The sequence below is a fragment of the Gekko japonicus genome, unplaced genomic scaffold (assembly GCF_001447785.1).
Source record: "Gekko japonicus isolate JY-2015 unplaced genomic scaffold, Gekko_japonicus_V1.1 scaffold3002, whole genome shotgun sequence".
In the NCBI taxonomy this organism is placed as follows: Eukaryota; Metazoa; Chordata; class Lepidosauria; order Squamata; family Gekkonidae; genus Gekko; species Gekko japonicus.
Window position 1 is genome coordinate 90801 of NW_015162041.1, and position 20127 is coordinate 110927.

Here is a 20127-nt window from a genome sequence, read left to right on the forward strand (position 1 = left end):
ACTCTTATCTGGGAGAACCGGGTTTGATTCCCCACTCCTCCACTTGCACCTGCTGATGTGACCTTGGGTCAGTCACAAGCTCTGGCACAGCTGTCCCTGAAAAAGAGCAGTTTGTGTCAGAGCTCTCTCAGCCCCACCCACCTCACAGGGTGTCTGTTGTGGGGAGGGGAAGGGGCAGGAGTTTGTAAGCCGCTCTGAGACTCCAAGTGAAGGGTGGGGTATAAATCCAATCTCTTCTTCTTCTTCTTCTTCTGATGTCACCTGTTGACATCCAGGGGGGGTGATACTCTGCTTTCCGGGCAAAACTCTATGGTTTGAGGGTGATTTTACCATAAGAGTTTTGTCCAAAAACCAGAGTGTTGCCCCCAGCGTGCCTATATCATTCCCAAATGATGCACAACATCACTTCTGGGTGACAGCGGTATGTTGGGGGGTGATGCTTCTGGCTCCCGGAGCCCCCCCCCCCATCCCCCCACTGGCTTCTTGAAGAGACCTGGCACCTCTAGTGAGGTAGGTTAGGTTAAGACTCTGTGACTGGCCCAAAGTCACGCCCCCAGGCTCCCATGCAAAAGTGGGGATCTGAACCGGTGGGTCCCAGACCTAGCTGGATGCTCTAGCCCACGGGTCCCCAACGTGGTGCCCTGCCAACACTTTTGCTGTCACTTGCCAAGGGTTTGTTGAAAGTGGGTGGTGTCACCTGGGCCTTTTCCTCAGCAAGGCTTCAGATCGGCTGTGCAGATGTCTGACAATGTGGTTTTAGCAGCAGCTGATCTCCCCTGCAAAGCCTCTTCAGTGTGTGGCTGACTCCGCCTCCCTCGGCAGCCATTTTGTAGCTGGGCCCACCTGCTTCTGTCAAAATTCCAAAGGTGTCCGCAGGCTTAAAAAGTTTGGGGACCCCTGCCATAGCCACTATACCACACTGTAGTCAAGGCACACCATCGTATATTTGTGTTGAATTTACTGAATAAAGTACTGATTTCTTTATTCTTTTTATGGAGCTGTTGTAGGGCACGGCAGTGGTAGGTCTGGAAGAAGCATGCTGTTCCCGAACCCCAGAGGTCCGAGCTAGATGTAATGGGGGGGGGGTATCCAAATGTGTCAATTCACGTGTTGAAATCTAAAGCCGGGAGTGCAAACCCTGCTTTAAGGGGGGGAACCCCCCCCCCAAAGGGTATGGGTAGGCCAAATTACCCTCTTCCAAAAGCTGGGGGGGGGGGAAACGTTGTGTAACAGTCAACAGACCCCTTGACACACAAGTGAGTTTATTTAATTGTATCATATTTATGTTATTTCTCATCCGCCTTTCTTGCCGAGATGCAAGGTGGATTAGGTAGAATAAGGATCACACAGAATAAGTCAACCTTGCCGAGATGCAAGGTGTGGATTAGGTAGAATAAGGATTACACAGAATAAGTCAACCAAGTCTGAGTGACCCAGTGGCACCTTTCAGAGCAACACAGTTTTATTCTGTGTGTCGGCTTTTGTCTGCACGCACGTTATCTGCATGTATCTGAAGAAGCCTGCCTGCATGCACGCGAAAGCTGACACCCAGAGTTCGACTTTGTTAGTCTGAAAGGTGCTACTGGACTCCGACTTTGTTCTGCTGGTTCAGCCCAACATGGCTGCCCGCCGGAATACAATAAGTCAGTACTATCCATGAGGGTCGAATATCCAGTGGACGGTGCAACAGGATTTGACTGGTAGGGATCCGACTGCAACCCAATGCAGCCCACCTGGTCGGCTCTTGACAACCAGAGCTCTGGGGATGCCCTGACGCGGCTCTTGAGAGCGTTGGCTGTGTGATTGCTGTAGCCCTAGTTTTCACAGGATCCTCCATCAGATGTTTCCTTTGTTGCTACGGACAGACTTCCAGACGGTCCTATCCTTTGCTCTCGAGCGGCAAAGCCAAACAGACGCCTGTGTGTGTGTTTGCAGGAGCCGCAGCACGAAGCCTTTCCCGAGATCTGGCAAGAGAAACTGAGCGGGTTCCAGAGGATGCTGGTCATCCGCTGCCTCCGGCCTGACAAAGTAAGTCCACTTGTTGGGGAGGGGGGGGAGCTCAGCGGGGGTGTGTGTGGCACTCAGTGCTTAAGGAGAAAGCGGAAAGGCCTTCGGGCTCAACGGCCACGCAACATACCGCGTGCTTCGTTTCGAATCCGGGTTCCCGACGGGTCTCGGAACAGGCCCGCCTCGGCCAGCTCTTCTTTAGCCTTGCAGGTCCACTACAGCTAAGCTTATGGCTGGCCACGTCATCTTTCCGAAACCTCACCGAGAGATGTGTGGCTGTTGAGAGGGGCCGCGTGTGGCTCAGTGGTAAGAGCATCTGCTTGGTACGCAGGAGGTCCACTTTCAGCCCCCGGCATCTCCACCTAAAAGGACCAGGGCGGGAGGGAGTGTCCCCTCTAAGCTGAGTGTGAGCTAGCTCACAGTTTTTTGTAGCTTCCAGCTCAAACATTTTTGTCTTAGCTCAGGAAGGAGGGCTCCAGAACAGGCTAATTTATGCAGTCGCCAAATGGCTCACTCACATCTTTAATGCCAGTAGCTCACAAAGTTGAATTTTTGCTCACAAGACTCCACAGAGGGCACATTGGTGGTGAGTGATATGAAAGACCTCTGCCTGCAGAGATGCCAGCAGGTGGGACCTGGGATCCCCCGGAATCACAGCTCATCTCCAGACTACAAAAACAACTTCCCCTGGAGAAAAGGGGTGCTCTGGAGGGTGCCATTATAACCCACAGCAGGAGTTTTCCAATCCGGAGCGCCCGCCCCCCCCCGGCTGCCGGTGGCCAAGGGGGACTCGACAGCCCCACCCGGGACCATTCCTTCTTCCCAGGACCATTCCTGTGCGGACAACAGACGTGCCGCACCATGCCGTCACCAGGAAGTGACGCCGGGTGACGCTCTGGCGATGGGGCTGGAAACTCGATGGTATCATCGAATTTTCAGCCCCATTGCCAGAGCGTCACCCGGCATCACTTACTGCCGATGGCGTGGTGCGTTACAGGGAGGAATGTTCCGGCCGGGGATCATGTTTCCCCTGCCAAATTGCGGTAAGTACTTGGTAACCCTAGAAGACACCTCCCACCCGGCTGTTTGACACATTTATGGTCCATTTTCTCCTATTTGGATATTCTGCCAAGAAGCCTTGGCTGGGAGTGTTCCTTCAGATCACCATCTTAGCCCATTTTGCCAGCTCAGTTTCTTAAGGAGGGATCAGAACATGACGAACATAAAGGGCAGCAGAAAAGAGCAAAAGAGCACCTCAAAGACTAAAAAAATTGTGGCAGGGGAGGAGCGTTAGAGAGCCACGGCTCACTTCAGAAGTTTCTCATGAAAGCTCGTGCCCTGTTCATCTTGAAGGTGCTCCTGGACTCTTGCTCTCTTCTACTGCTGCAGACAGACCAACACAGCAGTAATTCGTTTAGAAAGTTGTGTTTGTGTGTAAACATAACAGCCCTGGTCACATGGGCCAGATAACGCAGGGGGGAGGTGTGGCTGTTCGCCCCGGAGCAAAATAAAGTGCTGTAGCCCGATCACACGGTCCCCCAAGGCTTCGCGCTTAGGTTGTTAGCTGGTGATCACACGGCGATGCCTGAGCGTGGCAAAGAAGCAGCGCGGCAAGTGTTTCGCGTTTGTGCGCATGCGCAGTTCTGCAGAGCAGCACTGCTTTCAGTTACATGTTTGTGCGCATGCGCTTACGAAAAACATCCGGTTTGCGACGGGATGTGGACGGGCGCCAGATGCCACGGGATACTAGCGCTCCCATGATCAGACGCCCCACCCCGCGTTTCACAGATACTAGTGCACCTTCCGCAGTACTTTCCTACTACGTGTCTTTGGCAGAACGCCACGGGTTGGCCACGGGTGCGCTACACTTCCCAGATGTCGCGGTGTGATCGCGTCCCGAAGATCCGCCTGACATTCGTGCCTACTGCAAACCCTCCGTGTGACCGGGGCCAATGATGTGAATCCCATTCTTTCATATCTACTTTGCTATTCCTCCCTTTGTTGTCAATGGGCAGGTTTAACTCGTTCCTTTACCTGCCCGTCCATGAAGGAACTAAAAGACACCTGGCAGCATTTGTGTAAATGTCGATTCATACACCTGATGGGCGTGTCTGCATCCCACCACCGGCTGTCGATCATCGAACTGCCTTTACTCCCTTTTTCAACCTTGGTTTCCCTAGATCATTCCAATGGTGCAGGAGTTCATCACTGGGGACTTGGGACGGATGTTCATTGAGCCACCTCCTTTTGATTTGTCCAAAGCCTTTGGTGATAGTCACTGCTGCGCACCGCTGATTTTTGTGCTGTCTCCTGGGGCGGATCCTATGGCGGCCCTTCTCAAGTTTGCTGATGACCAGGTACGTGCATGTGTGTGCATGTGTGTGTGTGTGTGTGTGTGTGTAAAACCATTAAGATGATGCACGTGTTAAACCTCATCAAGAGTCCAGTAGCACCTTAAAGACTAACAAGCTTTGTGGCAGGGGAGGAGCTGTCGTGAGCGCCACAACTGTTTGTTAGTCTTTAAGGTGCTCCCAGGAGCTGCGGTGGCTCAAGTGGTTAAGACGCTGAACTGCAGGCTGTGGAGGGTCAGTAGTTCAGCAGTTCGAGGCCCGAGTTGCCGCATGACGGAGTGAGCTCCCGTCTCTAGTACCAGCTCCTGCCAACCTAGCAGTTCGAAAGCAAGAAATTGCAAGTAGATAAATAGGTACCACTTCGGTGGGAAGGTAACAGCGTTCCGTGCACAGCCTTGGTGTTTAGTCATGCCGGCCAGATGACCACGGAAACGTCTTTGGACAGCGCTGGCTCTTCGGCTTTGACACGGAGATGAGCACCGCAACCCTAGAGTCGGACTCGACTGGCTTTTGAGCAAGGGAACCTTTACCTTTACCTTTAAGGTGCTCCGGGGCTCTTTTGCTCTTTTCTACTGCTAAAGACAAACACGGTGACCCATCTTGACCCATGTTAAACCTGAGACCACCAATTCCGAATTATTCGTCAGTGGTCTGAATTATTCGTCAGCACTGACATGCTATGTCAGTGAGTGAGCCGCTTCAGGATTTCCCAAAGTAGGAATTAAGCTTGATTCTCCCCCCCCCCCTTTTTTCTTTTTAGTCTGAAATGCATCCAAGACCCTTTATTCTTTTCATTGCAACCAATTAACAAGAGTTCTTTTCAAGGACTTTTTTTTGGTGTAATTTTTATTGCAATATAGTACAACTAGTGTAATGAAATTCAGCAGTTTAACAAAACTATCTATGAACAATCAATCGACAGTGTATTTCCATGTGGAGAGGAGTCCCAGATTTCTTCTTTAGTGCTACTTATAATACATTAAAGCGTAATAAAAAATGGTAACTCATATCGTTAAGGTAGAGAGAAATTATTAAAGCAATGGGAATACAATATGGTACACTTTTTGAGAGGGTCAGTGTTTAGAGCCATTTCTGCAATTGTTTCCAATCTGGTGATATGAATTCATGCCGTGATATAAATTCTAATACCGGGAACCATTTGCTATCAAAATCTGTTTTGACTGGTTTCAATAGGGATTTGTTAATTTTGTCAGAGATATTGTCCATCAAGTATGTCTCTCCAAGGGCTTTTTGATATATAAGTTTTGTGTCGCATCTACTGTAGAAGACTATGCTTGCTGCTGGAGACCATTTTTGCGCTGTGTTGCGAGATCTGTGTTAAATTGCGTTCAGTTTTATTTGAGCGTCAACCACTTCTCAGGTAGTGATGAGTGAAGTTTCACAACTCCTCTGGGAGATCTGGGTCCTATATGGGAATCTTCTTAATAGGGGGGAGATTCCCTGAAAGACAGATGATTCACCCCATTCTCTGTGTGACACTTGATGGTTGCACGTGTTTAACAAGGTGCCACAGCGTCATCCAGTGAGCAGATGCAGAACGGTCTGCACCAGTGCTCCCTCTAAGCTGTGGAGTCTTGTGAGCAACAATTCTACTTGGTGAGCTGCTGGTGTTAAAGTTGTGAGCGAGCGATTTGGCTACTGCATAAATTAGTTTGCTCTGGAGCCATCCTTCCTGAGCTGAGAAAAAAAAATTGTGAGCCGGAGGCTAAACAATTGTGAGCTAGCTCACACTAACTCAACTTAGAGGGAACACTGGTCTGCACCACAATGTCTCTTGCGCTACTCCTCCCGTATTGTTCTCCCCACCGGTTAAGCTCTGCCTCTCGAGCCCCCGCCCTCTGTGCCCCTGTGTCTTCAGAGGTGAGGACGGTGGCGACGAGAGAATCACAGAATGTTAAGAGTTGGAAGGGACCTTGCAGGTCATCTAGTCCAACCCCCCGCACTCCGCAGGAGGAGAGACGGAGCTTTTTCAGCAGCAGCACCTTGCTTCTGGAATGCCTTTCCTCCTCGAGGCTTACCTGGTGCCTACGTTGCTCTCTGTCAGACTCCAGGCCAAAACATTTCTGCTCACCTGGGCTTTTTAATTAAGGGGTTGGGTTTTTAGTACTATTTTAGCGTGGGGACCGTTATTTTAAGCTGTCAGTGGTCTGTTCCCAGGGTCTGTTTTAGGCCCCCCCGACGTGGTTGTCGAAGGTCATCATGGAGCCCACCGACACCCTTCCTGGTATCGTCCAGGTGTTTCTGGACAGTGGGTGGGGCCAGATGGGGCTTTCGCCCAGGGAAGTTTCTGATTGGCCACTGGAGTTTCAATTGGCTTGTGCGGATTTTTAAAAAACGTTGCTTTGATAGCAGCTGCCACCGCAGCACACGGACCTTCACTGTGTGTCTGAAGGTAATCCACGGCAGTCATTTTGTGGCTGGCTCCGCCTCCTGCAGCAGCCATTTTGTGGCTGGCTCCGCCCACTATCCTGTGTCAGAATTCCAAAGGTGCCCGTAGACTCAAAAAGGTTGGAGACCCCGATCTATGTTTGGATGGTAGGCTTGGTTTTTAATGCCAGATTATAATTCATATTTTTAATGTTTTGTTTTTATTATTGCCTTGTGTCGGTTCCTGGAGAGGTGACGTAAGCACGTGCTAAATAAATACCTGGGCCTCGGGCGGCTTTTGTCCACCTGCCCCCATTGTACAAACGTCTTGTCCATGCAGGGCTTTGGTGCCTCCAAGCTGACTTCCTTGTCCCTCGGCCAAGGCCAGGGCCCCATCGCCATGCGCATGATCGAGAAGGCGGTGAAGGAGGGCAGCTGGGTGGTCCTGCAGAACTGCCATCTGGCCACCTCGTGGATGCCGATGCTGGAAAAAGTGTGCGAGGTAAAAGCCACACACAATATTGCATGATACAGAACACATCTGGCCCAGTGTGCTGCTAAGTCGCCCAGTCTTATGGAACTAATGAATAAAGCTGGATTTATTTCCAAGGTAATAGGTGTAGGGTGCGGCTGTAAGTTAGAGAGAAGGTGAAGGCATTAATAAGGAAGGGGACATGCAAACATAAGAGGAGCCCTGCTGGATCAGACCCATAGTCTATCTAGTCCAGCCTCCCGTCTCACACAGGGGCCAACCAGCTCCTCTGGAGGACCAACAACAGGGCAGAGAGGCCGAGGCCTTCCCCTGAGAAGAACATCAGGAGAGCCCTGCTGGATCAGACCAGTGAGGGTCCCTCTAGTCCAGCATCCCGTCTCACCCAGTGGCCACCAAGTTCCTCTGGAGGACCAGCAACGGGGCAGAGAGGCCGAGGCTTTTCCCTGAGAAGAACATCAGGAGAGCCCTGCTGGATCATTCCAGTGAGGGTCCATCTAGTCCAGCCTCCTGTCTCACACAGTGGCCAACCAGTTCCTCTGGAGGGCCAACAACTGGAGACAGAGGCCAAGGCCTTCCTAAGAACCTCAGAAGAGCCCTGCTGGATCAGACCAATAGTCCATGTAGTCCAGCCTCCTGTCTCACACAGGGGCCGACCAGTTCCTATGGAGGTCCAACACCAGGGCAGAGAGGCCGAGGCCTTCCCCTGATGCTGCCTCCTGGCTCTGGGATTCCGAGGATTAGTGCCTCTGAATGGGGAGGTTCCCCTCAGTCATCATGGCAAGTAGCCATTGATACACATGGCTGTCTAATCTGTCTAATCTCCTTTTAAAGCTGTCTATTCCCGTGGCCATCATTACATTCCCTGGCAGCCAACTCCACATTTTAATCACTCTCCCTGTGTGAAGTCGAATTTCCTTTTGTCCGTCCTGCACCTACTGCCCATCAGCTTCATCAGGTGCCCTCCAGTTCTAGTATTTGGGGAGAGGGAGAAGAAGTTCTCCTTGTCCACTCTCTCCGCCCCGTGCATAATCCGATCAACCCTCTATCATGTTTCCCCCTCGGTTGTCTCTTCTCAACTGGAAAGTCCCAGAGACTCTTCCAGCCTTTCCTCCTTGGGAAGGGGCTCCAAGCCCTTCAACCTCTTGGTCGCCCGCCTCCGTACTTTCCTCAGATCTGCAGTGTCCTTTTGGAGATACGGTGACCAGAGCAGTGGAGTCATAATGCACAGCTGCAATTCCAAAGCAGACGTGGCGTGGTGCTCCGGTGAGATAGTCTAAGCGACAAACAACCTTAGAAAGTGAGAGGGGCAAGCGCTGATACAGCGGATAGAGAAAGGGGAATTGCCCCACAAAACAAGATTCTGAGAGGCAAGAAAGTAATTAGCAGATGGAATATTCTGAAGCACGGAGAGGACAAGGCGAGAGAGACGCCTTGACCAGAGATACGCAAACAGGGAAGAGGCGAAAGGACACCCATCTGGGCACATTGATCCAGCACATCTGGTCCCAGGGAGATGCATGCCATCTGACCGATCCCTTCGGTACACTGCCGGGCAGCTGGAGAACTGGCGACCCTCCACAGCAGTCCCCCGTGTGGCACAGTAGCTCTTCTCCCTCCTTCCCGCTTCCCGCACTTTTAATTTTGTGGACTGAGGTTGCTTCCAGATAGAAGCTTTTGTGAGCGGGCTGGCCTGCTCTTGATAACTGCAGCTGTGCTCATCTAACTGGCCTGGCACGGATACGCATGGCGTCACGACCCAGGAGGCACCGCTGTAGTGCCAAATCTCCATCCTGGTCAACATCTCTTCCAGGATGGCTTCCCTGTTTGGCGTGCTGGAAAACAGCCCGAAATAGAGAACACAGAAGATGCCCGTGTACCCGAGAGTGCCCCCCCCAAAAAACAAGCAAACAGCAGCAGCTGACCCAAAAGACGAGAGATGGGGGTGTGGCCAGCAGCCAGATGATAAACAAAACAGGCGGCAACAACCTCAGAGAGCTACTCCAAAAGAGAAGCTTAAAGTAGCCCAACGTAGCTTGATCCCCAAACCTCTTTATCGTGCCCCCCCCCCGTTTTCTTAGATCACAGTTTGACAGGCTACATTAAACATCCCTTTCAGAGCACGACCTTGAGATTTTTGCCCTTTTTTCTGATGACGTGATCAGGGCGATGGGCAAAAAACTGCTCTCGACACTCTCCACTTCCATACATCAGTCACAAGTTCTCTCAGAGCTGTTCTCTCAAGGGCAGTCCTCAAAAGAGCTCTCTCAGCCCCACCTACCAGGGCATCTGTTGTGGGGAGGGGAAGGGAAAGGAGTCTGTAAGCCACTCTGAAACTCCTTCGGGTAGTGAGGGGCAGGGTATAAATCCAATCTCTTCCTCCTCCTCCTCCTCTTCTTAAGTGGCGAGAAGTTTCAATGGTAGCACTATCTGGCCTGGTCCGTTTGTAGGAAAGAATGTTGGAGACATCGTATCGGCATCTATTTCTATCTATCTATATCTTGCTTGACAGCCAAGCCGGGTCAGCCCTGGTTAGTGTTTGGATGGGAGACCACCAAGGAAGTCCAGGTCTGCCACGCAGAGGCAGGCAACGGCCAACCCACCTCTGAAGGTCTCTAGCCTTCAAAACTCATTCTTGCAATAGCTGCTTTACTCACAAAATACACAGATTGGAGGCAAAATATGGCAGCAGATGAGCTATCCCATGTCAGATACCGAGAATGAGTTCCGTACACATGCCAGCATCCCACCCACCCACCCAGAATGCCTCAGCCCAGCTCCTCCTTCCTTCATTTGAGGCCCAACTGTGTGGTTGTCTTTTCCCCAAACACTCATCTCTACCCCCCTCTCCTGAGCTTGGGGAGGGCATCTTCTCCAAATGCTGATGAATAAGAAAATCTATCAGTTAGCCCCACTGGAAACTCATTCATAGTTGTTACAGAGGCGGGCCGACCAAGACGATGAGGGCGTTGGAGCCCCTTCCCTATGAGAAAAGGCTGAAGAGTTTGGGACTTTTCTGTTTGGAAGAGAGATGACTGGGGGGGGGGGGGGCGATGATAGAGGATTATAAAATTGTGCACTGGGTGGAGAGAGCGGACAAGGAGAAATTTTTCTTCGTCTTGACTAGAACAAGGGCATCTAGTGAAGCTGATGGGCAGTAGTTTCAGGATGGACAAAAGGAGGTACTGCTTTACACAGAGGGTGATTAAAATGTGGAATTCACTGCCAGAGGATGTAGTGATGGCCACAGGAATAAACAGCTTTCAATAAAGTCTTTTCAAAAAACTTGTTAGAATTCTGCTGGGCCTGTAAAACGGAGCCGTTCCACCAGGCGTTCGTTTGAGGCAGCGGGCGTCTCAGCACATCTGGCCTCCCCTGCTCTAACCAGCCCCCCCCCCCCATCCAGCCATGTGAATTATGATACCAACTTGCATTATTGGTTGGGGGCTGGGCCCAATTATTATCCTGATGGCCCGTCTGAAGTCACACACAGTTATATCCCTTGGGTATATAGGTTACCATTTTACCATCATGCAGTTTAACTGGGGTTTTTAGATTTTAATTGAAGTGATATGAAATTGTTTTTACATGCTTTGCTATCTCATTGTACCCCCCACGCTGGGCCCCCTCGTAGGGGAGGGCGTGACAAAATCGCAAAAGAGGAGAAAAGCTCCCTCTATCCACGTTCTCCACCCGATGCAGAGTTTTATAAAGCTTTGTCAAACCCCCCCCAGCCACTTCTTTATAAACTAAACAGTCCCAGACTCGTTATCCTTTCCTCATAGGGGAGGTGCTCTTAATCAGGGGTCTCCAACGTGGTGCCCACGGATGCCAAGGTGCCCACCAACAGCTTTCCTGGTGCCCACCACGTGCTTTTAGAAAGTGGGTTTGGCCAGGTGGGTTTTTTACCCAGCAAGGCTTCTGATTGGCCACTGGAGAGTTGATTGGCTGCAAAGATTTTTTAAAAAGTTGCTTTGGGAGCAGTTGCCACCACATCAGAAGGAGTTTCACAGTGAGACTGAAGCTGCAGCAGCCCTTTTGTGGCTGGCTCCGCCTCCCATGGCAGCCATTTTGTGATCATGTTAGCAAGTCAGACCCTTCCCACAGATGGGTAGCTGGCAGCCAGGGAGAAAACAAGCCCAAACACCCTTCTTATAATATCACTCGAAATATCATAGCATAGAAACAACACTGCCTGGCCCAGAAATGACCCAAAAAGGAATGCCAGTCAGAAAAACAGCTCGGGAAACTATCTGGAAGTGAATCGTGAGACTGACTTGCAAACGTCTTCTCCCACCCTAAAGGTAATGCATAATTTATAACAATGGATTCCTCGGGAAAACAGCACCCCACTTTGAATTATTATTTTTCAGGAAAAATATTTTTCAGTAAAAACCCTTCCAGTTGAACATCTGACTGGTTTATTTAATAATAATAATAATATCATCCATTTATTAATCGCTTTCCCCAGTGGGCTCAAAGCGATGTACAGTTACTCAAATATAGACAAGGGACTAACAATGTTTGTAGGGGATAGGGAAGACAACATATATTCATTTTAATTGCACACGCCGACACTGCCCAGTGTAGAACGTCTTCTGGCTGGCTTCGTCATTTTCCGGCTCAGCTGCTTGCTGGCCAGGCTCCAGGACCCGTATGTCTATCGCCACACTGCCACCGCCTGGCCGGAACGTCCATTGCAGGAGTTCTTTCTGTAGCCGGCAAGCTTGTTTCGTCTTACAAGCCTTGATCAGGACGTCCGACCGTCAGCTAACGCCCTCCCAGAAGGGAGATTGGCGTGCCCGCCCTCGCTAAGGAGCGGTTCCCATTTTATCTACTCGCCGAGGCTTTCGAATCGCTGGGTGGACGATGAGCTGGGGACAACAGGCTGGCTGCTCACACCAGCGCGGGGCTTGAACTAACACAGTTCAGATGTTAAGGCAGTGGGATATACCCACTGTGCCACCGCTCCCCCTCCATTTTGAGTTTCTCTAAGGGAACAATCCTGGCATACATAGGTTGAGATCCCAGATACCCACCTCTTGCTAAGCCAATTTCTGTAATCCAATACCAAATAACCAATTTTGGTAACAGTTGTGCCCACAATGCCATGTGAGAATTCCAAAGGTGCCCACAAGCTCAGAAAGGTCAGGGACCCCTGCCCTGAGTCATCTCGGTCGCCCACTTCTGTACTTTTCCCGGCTCCGCAGTGCCCTAAAGACTCTTTTTGAGGATAACAAAATGTTGTTTTGACATTAAGACAAGTTTAAGAAGGAAATTAGTTCAGCACAAGTATAGATCATTTTATTGTGAATTTGTCTTGAGTGTATCAGACTCCCTCTGGGGCACGGCACACGCCAGAAATGGGGTCTAGCTCTTTCTATATTTTAGTAATCTGCTTAAAACTGGTACGTTAAGAATCAGTATAAGGTAGGTCAAGAGAAATGCCGCTTCAGTTGGAAGTCCCGTGTTTGCCCCTTACATGGGCTCTTCATCTCTTCTAGGAGCTCAATCCGGACGTGACTCATCCCGATTTCCGCCTGTGGCTCACCAGCTACCCATCTCCCAATTTCCCTGTCTCCGTGCTCCAGAACGGAGTGAAAATGACCAACGAGGCGCCAAAAGGCCTGCGGGCTAATGTGATCCGTTCCTATCTGATGGATCCCATCTCTGACCCAGAGTTCTTTAATAGCTGCAAGTGTCCTGTAAGTATGCCCGTTATTCGCTCACTCCCTCCCGTATTATTAGCTCGCTTAAAACCCGTCCTCTGGGCGCCGAAGCTGGTGTTGATTACTGGCTCCTGGGAAGCAAGTAACAGCGGATTTTATTAAAATTTTATTTTTATTTTGCCACCAAAGCTTCGTTCCTTTTCCCGCTGAGCTTCGGCGGGCGAGCCATTAATAATACAGCGTCCCATTTAAAAAGTCGGGAGGAAGTCGTTTCCTGACACAAATCTGCAAGGCAGGGGAGAAATTCACGCTGCAGAAGAATAGCTGAGCCCGGGCACTGCTGAGAACCGAGTCTTTAATCGGAAGCATTAACATGAGCGAGCCTTATAACTGGGGAGTGCTCAAGCGGCCCGTGCCAGTTGATGGATGGCGCTCATAAACGCTCGGGCTGGGGAAGCCACCTGCTGTTTTTGTAATTAGGTTTCGGAGAGCGAACGGGCTTGACCCAAGATCATTTCCCTGATAGGTGCCGTAATTAAGAACTGGAGATTGTTGTGCTTAAACTGAGACGATGATCCTTTTCTGCTTTCCCCAGCAATTAATTAAAGAAAACCCCTATAAAGTTTTTTTTCCAACACAAAAAAAAGTAGCACTGCTTTTTAAGCAAGAAGAGGCAAAAGAGGAGAGATCTGCAAGCAGCTCTATAAAAGCAGCTGGGAGGCCTGCCGCTTTCCCTTGTGTTTGAAGACTTGTGTAGGAATCCACACATTGGACAGTTAGAAAACTGAAATGCGGGAGTTCTCCCTTGACATTTAAGCTCATAGATTTTCACCGAAAGCTTTGAATGCTGGAAAAATATAAGCCCTCCTATTGCTTTCAGATACAAACAGGATAAGGGGAAGAGACCGAGGTGGTCGCAGTAAGTTGGTTTTCTTTGGTGCAAAATAGAAAAATGGCTCTGATCACATGTGTGTCTGGTTTATTTGAGTTTTGACTGCTGCCACCAGTTGAATCCATCTATTTATTACATTTTGGCTCTGCTCCGAGAAATGCAGGCATGGCACAGGTGGCACTTCCCTTGTCCCCTTTTATCCTCGCATCAACCCTGTGAGGGCGGTTAGGCTAAGAGAAAAGGTGGCTGCCCCAGGGTCGCCCAGCATGCATCGTTGCAGATCTTCCTGACCCACTGAAACTGATCCACAATTTCTGTTATTGATTGTTTTTGTTCATGGTATTTTATTGCTAAGACTCTCTTTAATGCTCCCTCTAAGCTGTGGAGTCTTGTGAGCAAAAATTCTACTTTGTGAGCTACCGGCATTAAATTCATGAGCGAGAGATTTGACTACTGCCTAAATTAGTTTGCTCTGGAGCCATTTTTCCTGAGCGAAGACAAAAATGTGTGAGCCGGAGGCTAAAAAACTGTGAGCTAGCTCACACTAACTCAGCTTAGAGGGAACACTGCCCGCGAGCCTCCTGGAGGACTTTTTGCTGCAGAACAGTATGAGGCCTACATTTTAATAAATAAATAAGTAAACAAACCATAGTGATGCTGCAGAAACAAAGCAGGCCAAGGCTCAAAAAAGCACTTTAGTTTAATCGAAGCCAGAAGTGGGCGTCCGAATCTTAGAGCGCGGGGTTTCAAACTCTTCCTGCTCTGCCTGTTTCTTAGGGCTAAACTAGATGTCACTGTGACCACGGGTCCGACCTCTGGCCACCAATGTCATTTTGGAGAAGATTTTGGGCACTTTTGAAAAATGCTGTGAGGGCCCGGTCCGAGTTGGACCCCCAGGACCCCCCCACGCCTTTTTGAAATCAAAACGGCTGGGGGGAAGCTGTTTCAGCACTTGAAAAGACTCGGGGGGGGGCAAGGTCTCCTGGTCCCTCTGTGCCTTGCAGTATTTTTTAAATGGCCACTATCTTCTCTAAAATGGCATTGGCGGACACGGCTTGGACCTGGGTAACATCTAGTTGGCTCTTATTTTCATACAGCTTCTCTTCCAGAATAATTTTTCCTTTGGCTGGTCTCTGATACGAGAGGGGAACGTGGGAGGGAGACAGGGAGAGAGGCTACAGGGAGCTAAGCCGTGAGCACGAGGGGGGGTCATCACCTGCATTTCCCTTTGCTCTAAAAACCAAACCGATCCTCCCACCCTCCCCACCCCTGGCTTAATGTGGGACTGGGGCAGAGGTGGGGTGTCAGTCAACAGATTTACTGGTTCCTCAAGCCACAAAGAGGCATCTGAAGGCACTAAGGAGGAAAAGACATTTGGATACTTGCACGGAAGACCTAGAAGGCACATGGGCTCTTTTGAAGAAGGGCAGGATATGAGAGGAGTAAATGAATAAACAGAGCCTTGTTCCAGAAACCCCTGGCTCTTGTGCTTAGCGATAAGGATCCTAAATTTATCTTAGCAGTTGCAAAATAGGCCTCAGTCCTTTTAACCTTTGCATCCCAAAACTAAGGAATAAGTATTTTCTGCTGCTCAAGATTTAGGAATCAATGAGCTTCCAAGGGAATAAAAGGAAAGGAAAGGAATAAACAGAGCACTGAGATTCCCCACCGGTCCTCCCGCTAATGTAGTATGAATGGGAATATAAAGATTTTTATATATAGGTTTTTTTCTTCTTGATTGTTCATGTTCATATTTCTCTGGTTTTTATAGATTTGTTCTTTAAGTAATATTTTATTAGGATGTTAGAAAGGCCTGTTATATAGAAGGCTTTCCTATTGTAGGTCTGATATTGTTAGCAGACAACATAATAGGTACAAAGGTCATGATTCTGTAGTTCTTAGGGCAAACCTTTCAATGTCTGGGTCAGATAAGATTTTGGTCTGATATGAAGAATCCTTGCCCATTATCACTTAGGTTAGGTTAAGTAAACACTTAGTTTAACGTAGATATATGTTCAGAATATGCTGAAGAAGATGAAGAAGAAGAAGAAAAAGAAGAAAGTTGTCAATTTTTGGTTAACTATTTGGTCTAATTGTTTTGCTATTAATTGAGGCATGTTTCCTGATTATGCTGTGAAGAAAGCAGTCAGTTTTGATGGGTCCTTTGGCCTAACTGTTTTCCGTATTTCATTGCAATAAAATACAGGAACTTCCTCCTCATTTTGACTTCAATTTTCTATTTTTGACTGGATATTAATTTGTATAACACTAAGAAGCCGGAGAAAGAAGAAAGACGTTTATGAGTAGGACATTATTTTCTGTCTTCTTCTTTTTTAAAGGCTGAATTCAAGAAGTTGCTGTACGGCCTCTGCTTCTTCCACGCCCTGGTCCAAGAGAGGCGGAAATTCGGCCCCCTGGGTTGGAATATCCCTTACGAGTTCAACGAGACCGACCTGCGGATCAGCGTGCAGCAGTTGCACATGTTCCTGAACCAGTACGAGGTACCCTCCCCGTGCAGCCCCTCCAAAACAGACAACCACTGTAGGAATCCACTTCAGCCCTGACCTGGACAAGCCCAGGCAAGCCCGATCTTGGAGGGCCTCGGAAGCTAAGCAGGGCCGACCCGGGCGACCATTTGGACGGGAGACCTCCAAAGGATAATACCATGGCCGGGAAGCAGAGGCAGGCTAGCAAAGCCACTTCTCTGAACGTCCTCCATGCCCCAGTAGGAGTCACCAGAGGTCGCCGTGACTTCCAGACACGGGTGCGCGCACATGCGCACATACACAAAGGCAAAAAAAAAACCCAAAAAACCCCCCACACACAAAAGAATCCATTCCATAGTGTCACCCTATTGAAATGGGCAGATGCATCAACCGATGCTGTGGGTCACAGCTGGATGGTGTGTGTTTGTAGGGCGGGAGAAGGGGTAGTACACTTAAGAAAAAAACGAATTTAAGTTGTATGGGATCCAGACCGTTTTGAGCTTTTCCTTCCAAGGAAACATTATTCAGTAGCCTCCCCCATGCGGACATAGAGGTCACACCGAATTGCTTCTCTCTGCGCTCCAGGAGCTGCCGTTTGACGCCATCCGCTACATGACTGGCGAGTGCAATTACGGAGGCAGGGTTACCGATGACTGGGACCGGCGCACCCTCCGCAGCATCTTGAACAAGTTCTACAATCCCATCATCGTGACGGATCCCGACTACAAGTTTGATTCCAGCGGCATTTATTTCGCCCCCCCTGAAGGAGAAGTAAGCTTCTTCGCGTACACTGGGCTGCATCCAACCCACGCTCCCCTCCTCAGGTCCCATGGAAAAGAAGGGAAGCCGTGCATGGGCTACCATGACGAAGCAGCATCTTAAGAGTGTAGAGCGGGGGTCCCCAACATCGTGCCTGTGGGCACCATGATGCCCACCCTGCACCTTTCCTGGCACCTGCCAAGTGTTTTTAGAAAGTGGGTGGGCCAGGTGAGGCTTTTAAGAACGTAAGAACATAAGAGAAGCCAATGTTGGATCAGGCCAAAGGCCCATCCAGTCCAACACTCTGTGTCACACAGTGCCCAAAAATACCAGGTGCCATCAGGAGGTCCACCAGTGGGGCCAGGACACTAGAAGCCCTCCCACTGTTGCCCCCCCCCCCCAGGCACCAAGAATACAGAGCATCCCTTGCCCCAGACTGAGAGTCCCTATGTAGACCCTGATGAACCTCTGCTCCATATGTTTATCCAGTTTCCTCTTCTAAGAACATAAGAGAAGCCAATGTTGGATCAGGCCAATGGCCCATCCAATCCATCACTCTGGGTGCGTTCAGATTGGGCATTTACAACGGTATAGGTGCCGATTGGAATCGGTGTACTTACCGGCGGTCACACATAGAACATCTGCCTTCCGTCCCTAACTGTTGCAAAGAGCTTTACACTGTTGTATTCTGCCACTAGGTCCCCATGTGGTGGTATCCTGAGTGCACCGGTTGTAAATGCTTTACCCCCTGTTTGATCGCTCTCCACCGCTGTACAGCCACTTCCGTTCGGAAGCCTGAGGCTTCCGCTTTTCACCCGCCATTTTTTTTTGTTAGGTCGGCGATATGCGCTTGGGTGAAGCTTTGCCCCAGTGTTTGTTTAAAAAAAAAAGAAAAAGGTCCTTAGTTTCAGGTTTTAGAGGAGTCCGGGACCTCAGGGAGGCCAGTTTGGTCTTTAAACTTTAAAGGTAAGTCCTTTCTCCAGGGCATGCTTTTTGGGATGGGATGTTTTGCGCGTGCGCGAAGATTGCCATTCTGTGGATGGCTGCCTATGCGCATGCGGAAACTGAATTAAAAAAAAACACCTGCCGACGCCCGCTGTGTGTGAACGGGCATACAGCAATGGGCTCCGCAGACAGGAGGTAAGTGTGATCACGTTTCACCCGGCATAAACTGCACCGGTTGGAACTGGTGCAGTTTATGCCGGCTGAAACGCCCCGTCTGAACGCACCCTCTGAGTCACACAGTGGCCAAAAATCTCCAGCAAGCCTTCTGATCAGCTGTGTAGATTTTTAAAAATGCTGCTTTGGCAGCAGTTGCCACCCAGCACAAGGACACCGTGTGGCTTAAGGGAAGCTGTGGCAATCGTTTTCGGCAGCGGCCATTTTGTGGCTGCACTCACCACACTGCATCAGATTTCTAAAGGTGCCCACAGGCTGAAAAATGTTGGGGAGCCCCGGTGAAGTGTAAGAAACACTCCGAGTGACATGGTATTACCTAGCATACAGCCAGCCTGAAAATACGGGAGGACACGGCTAGATTCGCTGGATGCACAGTTGGGTCCACCGGAGTCCACAGCACTAACCCAACTGTTGGCAGTGTTAGATATATAAAAACTAGTCCCCAACATTCTGTCGCAGACCAGGATACAGAACCCAGGAAGCAGCTCTGCAGGTAGAAGCAAGGTTGTTTGGTACTAGGTTGTATGGCACTGAGAGCCAGGTCTGGTGTGGTGGTTAAGTGCGCGGACTCTAATCTGGGAGAACCGGGTTTGATTCCACACTCCTCCCCTTGCACCTGGCTGGATGACCTTGGGCAAGCCATGGTTCTGATAAGAGCTGTTCTTGAAAAAGAGCAGTATCTGTCAGAGCTCTCTCAGCCCCCCCTACCTCACAGGGTATCTGTTGTGGGGAGGGGAAGGGAAAGAAGACTGTAAGCTGCTCTGAGACTCCTTTGGGTAGCGAAGGGCAGGGTATAAATCCAATCTCCTCCTCTTCTTCGTTTACCTCACAGGGTGTCTGTCTGTGGTGGGGAGGGGAAGGGAAAGAAGACTGTAAGCTGCTCTGAGACTCCTTTGGGTAGCGAAGGGCAGGGTATAAATCCAATCTCCTCCTCTTCTTCGTTTACCTCACAGGGTGTCTGTTGTGGGAAGGGAGGAGTTTGTAAGCCACTCTGAGACTCCGAGTGAAGGGCGGGGTATAAATCCAATCTCTTCTTCTAGGTTTAGACTCACCCTGGCGCTATCAGAGGCTTGGTTGGGTGAACTTTTAAAAGTGTCCTACTGACCATTTATTCCCTTGAGAAATAATGTTGCTGTGAGGGCTAATCTTGGATGGGCGACCCGAGGACTGGGGGGCAACGTCTCTCTCTCCATGCACAATGCCCTCTTCCTTTGTTGTTCAGTCGCACAGCCGAGTCCGACTCTTCGCGACCCCATGGACCAGATCACGCCAGGCCCTCCTGTCTTCCGTCGTGCTCCGGAGTTTGCTTAATTTCATGTTCGTTGCATCTATGACACTGTCCAACCATCTCACCCTTTGCTGTCCCCGTCTTCTTTGACCTTCGATCTTTCCCAGCATCAGGGTCTTCTCCAGTGAGTGCTCCCTTCCCATTGGGTGGCCAAAGTATTTGAGCTCCAGCTTCAGTCTCTGGCCTTCCAGGGAACAATCAGGGTTGATTTCTGTTAGGATTGACTGATTTGATCTCCTTGCAGTCCAAGGGACTCTCAAGAGCATAGTTCAAAAGAATCTATTCTTCGGCGCTCAGCCTTCCTTATAGTCCAACTCTCGCAGCCATACATGACTACTGGGAATACCATTGCTTTGACCATGTGGACTTTTGTTGGCAGGGTGATGTCTCTACTTTTTATCATGCTGTTTAGGTTCACCATTGCTTTCCTACCAAGGAGCAGGCGTCTTTTAATTTCATGGCTGCTATCACAGTCTGCGGTGATCTGGGATCCCAGGAACATGAAGTCTGTCACTACTTCCACGACTTCCCCTTCTATTTGCCAAGGAGTGATGGGGCCAGATGCCATACCCCTAGTTTTTTTGATGTTGCGCTTCAAGCCCACTTTTGCACTTTCCT

The 20127-nt window shown here is 49.8% G+C and overlaps 1 protein-coding gene across 1 annotated transcript in view; it reads left to right on the forward strand.

Annotated features, from left to right (window-relative positions):
• The window catches only part of DNAH7 (dynein, axonemal, heavy chain 7), a gene marked incomplete at its 5' end in the record, with an annotated part of 123165 nt that overhangs the window by 88993 nt on the left and 14045 nt on the right, over window positions 1–20127 (forward strand). The window contains 6 exons of the mRNA XM_015405583.1: window positions 1936–2028; window positions 4188–4364; window positions 7087–7248; window positions 12741–12941; window positions 16137–16298; window positions 16869–17054. Coding sequence (XP_015261069.1) covers window positions 1936–2028; window positions 4188–4364; window positions 7087–7248; window positions 12741–12941; window positions 16137–16298; window positions 16869–17054 — 981 coding nt within the window. The remainder of the gene's footprint in view (window positions 1–1935; window positions 2029–4187; window positions 4365–7086; window positions 7249–12740; window positions 12942–16136; window positions 16299–16868; window positions 17055–20127) is intronic.